Consider the following 8,028-nt stretch of genomic DNA (forward strand, 5'->3'; position numbering starts at 1 on the left):
GAGTACGTATGGCGGGCGGGTGCACGCGCACTCGTTGTACCTCGGGGACCAACCTGTACAGTGCGCCATCATCACTACCGAATGAGTACCGCGCGTACGGTAGATTGGACACGAAATGTACTCACGCGGGCGCACGGCGTACCTTCCAGATGTTTGGGCCAACCAGGGGGAGCATCACCTGTGCTGTTCCGCAGCCGGAGATGCCACGGAAACATCCAGCTGGACGTGCTCGGCCGGGGGAAGGTGTTGGCAGGAGCGCAGAGAGCTAGAGAGGGAGCGAGAGAACTTACCAGGACAGAGTAAAGCCCCAGGAGCTCCCTCAGGGAGGCGACGGTGTGCAAGGTGCTGGAGGATCGCCCCGCCCGTCCCCGGCCTTCTGAGCTTAACACCCTGAACCGCGTGGTCTGGACGGGCGAGCTGAGCAGGAGCGGTGCGGAGCTGGTGCAGGGGACTTCATACGCCCCTTGTCAGTATCCTGTGGGACAAAAAAGAACAGCTACTACGCACCTCTCGATGTGGCGAGCAGACTGCTGAGAGTGCTCTGGCCCTTCGCGCGGAGCGTGGCCAAGGCGGGGTGGAAGTGGCAGATGAGAGGCTGCGCTGGCAGAGTCCGCCTGAGCAGAGGCTGAGATTCCCACGCCAGGCGCTGCCAGCACATACGACGCCGCCGCGTCGCAGACTGCAGCTCGTCCTCCTCGTCCTCCTCGATCTCCTCGACCTCCTCGATCTCCTCGATCTCCTCAACCTCCCTGTCCTCCCTGATACTGTCTCTAGCCTTTATTCACACCTGCTCTCTTGCTTGTCTATTCCACCTCGCCCTCAGCGCCCGGAATACCACCTCGCCCGTGTTACCACCGCCCACCTCACCCGTGTCGCCACCTCACCAGCGTCACCCCGAGCAGGTTGTCACGACCCTCCCAGCCGCTGATCCGCATCTGCGAGCTCGAGCAGGGGAACAAGCACCCCGGCGTGTTGAGGAGCTCCGCCGCCAGCTCGCGGCGCGCTCTGCAACGGCGCCTCCAACCAGGACGCGTTCCGTTGCGACTCCTACACCCCCTCGCTCTCCAACGACCGCCATTTTGACGGTCGGGACCAAGCGCTGTCGCACTACGGGCACGGTATCCGTGAGTGCACTCGTTCTATCTCGGCTTTTTTTCTCCCCTCTTCCCCACCCCCCACTCCACTCCCGCTACTCCGTCGCCGCCACACTGCCGTCGGACTGCGCGTCGAGCCAGACCCTCCACCCACACGCGCACCACCAGCGGGCGCTCGCGACCTCGTACGGGCACAACGTGCTCCCCCGGCTCTCGCACCACCGGTTGCAGTACAAGCCCTCCAAGCTCAACACTAGTACACGGTGAGCACCCTCCACTCTGCATTACACCGAGGGCGAGACTGATGACTGGCACCCGCATTATCCACCTCGCGCCCCCACATTGCCATATTGCCCGCACGCCTCCCCTCGCGTCATGTCTCCCGCGTCGTGCCGGCATCACCCGCCTCTCTCTCATTGGCCTCGCCGATCTCCGCACGGACGCGCCGCGGCGTTCCCTCGAACAGGCCCGTCTTCCTGCCCACTCTCAAGCTGCACCACAGCCTGCGCGTGCGGGCGAAGGACGACTCGACGCGCGCGGGCGTGGGCGCGAAGGACGGGCCCGGTGTGGCCTCCGATAGAGTGCAGCGTCGACGAGGGGCGGTGGGTGTCTAATGGGCACGACGACGGCGCGAAGGATGCGAAAGAGAAGTAGAGCAAGGTACGGGGGCGTGGATGCAGTGTGCAGTGTTCGCGTGCACACTTGCACTTGACCGCCCGCCGTTGTTCGTGCTGCACAACATGGAGTGTGCGGTGCGTTCACCTCCCGGTTGTGCGTGGTAGAATACTATCGATATTACTGTAGTTGGTCACTATCTCATTCTCGCCTTCAAAGCCTCTAGTTCCCGTGTGCTGGCGTCGATTCCAGTTGTCTGCATTCTCTGAGATTGGTCTGAGACGTCTGCCCGCCTCTCACCTATCTGAAACCTCTCACACGAGATGAGCCAGAGATCTGAGAGATTCAGAGATCTTGGGAAGTACTGATGCACCACACTTCCTCCCTTGCATCCTCCAACACTCTGATGAACTCTGAGTAAGGCAAGGACCGACTGTAAGCACACGAAGAGGAGCGATCCTCAGTCAGTGATAGAGCAACTCATATTGAGGGCATAAGTAGTACCTGTAAGCACACAAAGAGGAGCGACTACAGATACAGTAAGCATATGTATAAAGGAGCGCATAGAGTGGGGTACTTACTCCTCAGTCAGTGATAGAACGACTGAAGAGCAGTGCGAGCCAGAGTCCTCCTTATATCTATCTTACACCGGGGGCATTGACCCATTTAACGGTGCGAGATATGGGAGAAATACTGATGTAATGGTCCAAAGTTGTCGCGGCTGAAACGGGCGGTTATTGGTTGATACTTTTCAAATTGTATCCAAACTTTCACTCCACCGAATCAGTGCGTGCCATTCAAAGTATAACAGGCCGTTGCAGATTCAATGTAGCTGCTTGTTAAAAGGGGTATACATTCTAACAAGGTTTCCGATATGTCCAGACTAGATCCCGGAGTAACTCACAAGAAATGGCAGAAACAAAAGCGGTGTTAGAATTTAAATGTAGCTCGCCTGTATTCAGGACACCTACACAAAGAAAAAAACCAGTGACATTTTGAATATCTTCACAATGTGATTGCAGTAGAACCTTGTGAAACATGCGGAAGACACAGACGAGAAATTTTGAATGTGTTGACAATGTTAACAATTTTTAATGAGTCACAACATCGGGGAAACAAGGTAAACAAAATCAAAATGTTTCTTCAATTTGTCCCCTGTGAAACCTCAACCATAGGACCACCTCACCACCACCAACCATTATCAACCACCACCAGCCTTCACCCACCACTCACCATCCCACCTCGCCACCTACCACCAACTCACCATCACCACTGCAAGCGACGATAACATTGTTGCAAATGATAACAAAATGCCTTTGATAGTAACATCAACACAACAATGTCGCAAAAGTCAACGGCACAACAGACGTGTGCACGTACGAGCGTGGCATCCCCAGCCCCGACCCGAGCCCCGTGGGCGCAGGCCACAGCACGTACCAGTCGCGCGTGAACGCGGCGAGCACGCGCGCGATCTGCGCGTCCGACAGGCTCCCAGGTAAGAAGAACGCGCGGAAGGGCACGGCGAGCGCGCAGCGCGTGCCCGCGTGCCCGGGGACGGTGGGCAGCGTGCCGCTTTGTGGTGTGCCGTCCTCTGACGACGACGAGGGCCCGAGTCAGTGCGGGAGCGAGGGAGGATGAGGAGGCGTTGGAACGCACTGTCGAGGCTAGCGCGAAACACCTTCCATGCGATGACGCGCACCGTAAGCATGTTGAAGACGAGGTGCGCGACAATGAGCGTGGCGAGCACCGCGTAGTACGTACATCGCGCGCGCACTGTGCACGTAGTGCACTAGCACCACCGTCCTGCAATGTCCTCACTGTCAGCCCAATGCAAGACAAGGGAAAGGGGAGGCACGAAAGCGTGCACGCACCAGCATGCTCAGGAGCGCAAGCACGGTCTCCTTGCTGCCGTCCCTGACGTTCAGCTCGCCGACGTCGCCTGGGCGTGGGCCTGCGCTCGCGAAGTGCACCGTGAACCCAGCCTTGGAGTCCCTCTTTATCCGTCTCCTAGTCCTCTCGCAGACCTCATCGAGCACGCCACCCTTGATGAACAGCGTCTCTCCCGCGCCTCACCCTTCTCCATGCTCTCTCCAGCCTGCTTCCGCCGCCGCACTACTCACGCCCCTGGCCCGTCGACCGTCTGTGGGTGGTCGACCTTGGGGACAACGAACGTGTCCTCCACCGGGACCGTGTGCGGTCGCGTGCCACGTGCAGCCAACGACGTACCGGGTGGGGACTCGGGAGGGCGCCGCCACCCGCGCCGCCGCCGTCATCCACTGACGGGATCTGGACGCGGAGTGACGAGGACGATGAGGCCGTCCCAGGGGCGGACGTGGCTGTAGAGCGCGTGCACGCGCCAGGCGCGTCGCGCCGGGGTCTTGTCAGGCCGACGCCCACCGCCTCAATCCCAGATACGCTCCCTGCGCCTTAACCTCCGCGCAGATCGCAGCCCGAGCTTGCGCGCCCTTCCCGCCCCTCCTCGACCCCTGCCAACTCTCCAACCTGTGCGTCCTCACCATCACGCGCGCCGCCGTCTGGCTCCCGCGCCGTTTCGCCCGCCGCCTGCCCCCTCCCGTTCAACACCTGACGGTCGACGACATGGCGAGCGATCGCACGGGCACAGGCTGGTCCGTGTTCTTGTCCGGCGCGAGGCCGTCTGCGGACAGGCGCGCTCAGCTCCGCACGTGGATGAGCACTGCGCTGCGCGTCAGGGTGCCGCGCCCGCTCCCAGAGAAGGAGCATGTATAGGGGGTCGGAGCGGGTGTACACGCCCCTGCTCGGGTCTCCTTCCCGCGGAGGGAGAGGAAAGCAGGCTGGTGATGCGGGACCGGTCCGCGGACATGCAGTGGCTGGATGGGGTGTGGACAGTGAGCGCGCGGACGCTCTCGTCGCTCGAGAGGCTATCCTTGTGGGACGCTATCAGTCCCGACGCCTCCGAGGAGGGCGAGTGCCGCTGCTCACATTCGTTTGGCCTAATGATGACCGCTGTGCCGAAGCGCACGCGATGTTCCGCGTACTCCGCATGTGCAGGACCATTTTGTTTGTTATATCGTTCCGTTACAGCCCCCCTCCCGTTGACAGATCATGTAATCGTTAATTAAGATGTTCAAATCAATGAAACATCTGCTGCCAACAACAACATGCTCACCATGAGCATGGCGACTCTGCGCAATCGTGAGCGGAAGAGACGTACCGGCATCATCGATGGCGTCCACGACGCTGTCACGAATCCCCGTGTCCGCCGTCTTCACAACCAATGGAGGTATCGACTCGAGTGTTTTCTGGACAACTCGAGCGTAATATGTTAACCATCATTGGGAGGGATACAAGGTCAGCCTAGTCAATCGCATCAATCATGTCAACTATGCTCACTAGTACCGGCGGCGGGCAGCGCCGCGTCTCGGGTTTTTTGCGAACGGCTGAGCCAGTCAGTTGCGACACATGCGAGGAGGGCGACAAACGCGAGGAGGGCGACAAACGCGAGGAGGGCGACAAATGCGACAAAGTTAGCGGCATTGAACCTGTCGACAACGTAGACCGTACGCACCTTTGTTGGAGAGCCGGTCGGCGGTGCTTGAGGCACGGGAGGCCATAGTTTGGTGGTGGGGTCGCCGAGCGACCGCCGCGCTGCTGCTTAGTGGAAAACGAGTATCGGCATTAATTCGTGAAAACGTTCAGCGGGAAACTCACCTGCAATACGGCGACGGGCCAGCTTCTCCTTGGGGAGGTCTTCCATTTGAAACGAGCACGTCGATAAGTCGCTGCCGATGCAGTGTAGACACCATACGGAGGACGTCCGCAGACAGGCGCACTCTGCTCCGCACGTGGATGAGGGCAGCGTTGCGTGTATGAGTACCGCGCGCGCTCCCAGGGAAGGAGCACAGGTGGGCAGGGAAGCCGGCAGAGCGGATGTACACGTCCCTGCTCGGGTCTTCGTCCCGCGGTGGGAGAGGAAGGCGGGCTTGCGCCCTTGTCGCCGCACAACACCTCGAGCCTCTGCGTTTACCTGTGGATGGGCTGTTCGGTGATCCTGAAAGCGTCGTGGTCAGGCTTCTTGATTGTGCCAATGATGTCGTACTCGTGGCCGCCGATCTTCTTGATTCCACCGGAGAACCCACGCAACCAAAGAAGCATCGGTACTTGCTCTGCGCCCTTCATGAGGCGAAGGATGTTGTTTGATGTCCTCAGGGCCAAACGAAGTGCTTGAAGTACTCCAACGGCTAACCGAACGTGAGCGGATCTGCCAACATGATATCGCTGGTTACTCACCAGTGACAATACCCTCGGCGCCGTCCACCAAAACCAACGGAAAGATCACACCTCCTGGCGCAGCAACTCGGAGCGGGGTGTCCAACCCATGGCGAACTTGAATGGGGCGGCGCCAGACGTTATGGAGGTGCTAGCCTCCCGGCTCAGCGCCCGGCTTGTGAGGAACGAAGTCGAGATCTGTGACACGGCCGTGCGGACGCTATGTGGGTGGACGTTGGAGACGAGGCGGCAAGGCGTAGAGCGGAAGAAGTGTACCAGGTAGAAGGAAGAGTCGAGAGGGTATGTGGCGAGCGCGGAGCGAGTCGTCAACTGCGGCACAGACGGGCACATCGTGAGAGGTGCGTTCGCCTGTGGCCAGGATTCGGCGATGCCAGGATCCTTCCACCGGCTAGCCTTGTCGTAGGAGAGCGTGAGTGAGCGAGCACACCGCACGAGCAAGCCTTCGGTGCCCCTAACCCTAGTTCATATCACTCGACAAAGCGTGTTCGGTGATACATAAGCCCAGCAACCCTTTTAACAGAGACCTTATTTACGGTGATGCGACTCGTGGAGCAATACGTCATGGTGATCTGGACAGCTCGTACTAGCGACAAAATGCACCAATTTAGATTAACTATAGGAACAGCGGCTACGACACATCCTATGCGATGCTCCCCAAACTGCTCAATTTCACCGCTGAAGCGACCTAGAACACACAAGAACATCAGCGACAGTCGCGGGGCTTCGGTAAATACCACGTAGTGCGAGCACTCTAATGCGGCAAACGCATCCTCGGCGATGCCTGTCGTGAACAGCTATCAACGTGGCATACTCAGTGATGACGGACACAAATCACAGAGGGAGCCTGCTCACCGACGCCAGCTGCTCACCGACGCCAGCTGCTCACAGAGACAGAGGACTCTCTTCTAGCATCACCGCCGCCCATGCACCGCTAGATGACCGGCGACGACGAAGGAGAGGAGTGCGGCCTCGGGACGTGCGCCCATGCACCCGGTGCTGCGTTGTATGGAAATACAACGGAATGTCAAGACTCGATGTGTCGGCGGCGACACGGGCGGCGAAATGTTGGAAGGGTTGTTGTCTCGGCGAGTAGCGCACGGCGTGGATACGTAGAGTCGAGCGGGTTGGAGATGTCCGTCCACCGAGGCGACAGTCCGAGCTCGTCCTCTTCCTGCATGGGGGCGGTGGTTGGTACCGTGCAGGGGTGCGCGTCCCAAGGCATCCGTTTCAGGCGCGAGTACATTACTGCGTTAGAAAAACGCTCGCGGGTGTGTCCTGGGGTGCCGGGATGGGATCTGAGGTGGCACCTGCATTGGCGGAGCCTGGTTCGACGGCGAACGCGGTGAGGGTGTCCGTGTCCTTGGAGCGGCGGAGGTGTTGGATGAGGGTGGCGTCGAGGCAGAACATCGCGTCGCGGACACAGTGACAGGAACGGGACGGGTAGCGGGGTCCGAGACGAACCATTCTGCGGTGGGTCGCACCAAGAGACAAACGGCCCTCTGGTGTTCTCCCTTTTTCACGCGCTCGTCAATGAAAGTATGGCATTGAGCGCAGCAACGCACAGCGGAACGGTGGCCATACCGCGGGCGTCTGGGAGTATGAGATAGCAGGGAGACCTGAGTCTTGGTGGACGAGGCAGAGCACGAGAGGGATGTGGGGTGAGTCACGAGAGGAGAACGAGCTTTGGAGGCGGTCAGCTTCTTGAACAGACGACAGCGAATTCGAACAAGGGATGAGACTGACCTTGACACTGAAACATGAAAGTCGTCTTCTGAGTCTGAAGACGGGTCGCGATTCCTCTTGCATAGTGGAAAGCTGTAGGACTTGATGACGAAACGCGGGGGCTTGGAGACAGGGCTGGAGTCGGGGATGAAAACACATGCTTGGTAGAAGCGGGCTTTGGGAGAGGCTAGTTCTTCGTCGGCTTGGGGCGACGCGCAGGCAGGACGGTGCGGCCCAACGTCCCACAAAGCAAGGTTCATTGATACCAGTATGAGTCACCGGGGAAGCGTGACAGCTGGGAGCGCCGACGCACTCACCTCGTATATCC

General features: G+C 59.4%; 1 protein-coding gene across 1 annotated transcript; it reads right to left on the reverse strand.

Annotated features, from left to right (window-relative positions):
- Positions 1–2,938: 2,938 nt before the first annotated feature.
- BXZ73DRAFT_77989 (uncharacterized protein) lies at positions 2,939–6,308 on the reverse strand (the record flags this gene model as incomplete). The annotated part of the gene is made up of 15 exons (XM_048022771.1): positions 2,939–2,981; positions 3,090–3,300; positions 3,366–3,498; positions 3,581–3,751; positions 3,936–4,045; positions 4,226–4,292; positions 4,325–4,365; positions 4,671–4,777; positions 4,858–4,873; positions 4,903–4,998; positions 5,082–5,230; positions 5,257–5,342; positions 5,522–5,678; positions 5,716–5,861; positions 6,030–6,308. 15 exons carry the CDS (start codon positions 6,306–6,308, stop codon positions 2,939–2,941), a joined length of 1,812 nt encoding a protein of 603 aa, XP_047877280.1.
- Between the last annotated feature and the right edge of the window lie 1,720 nt (positions 6,309–8,028).

This window comes from Epithele typhae (assembly GCF_022376455.1).
Source record: "Epithele typhae strain CBS 203.58 chromosome Unknown BXZ73scaffold_28, whole genome shotgun sequence".
NCBI lineage: Eukaryota > Fungi > Basidiomycota > Agaricomycetes > Polyporales > Epitheliaceae > Epithele > Epithele typhae.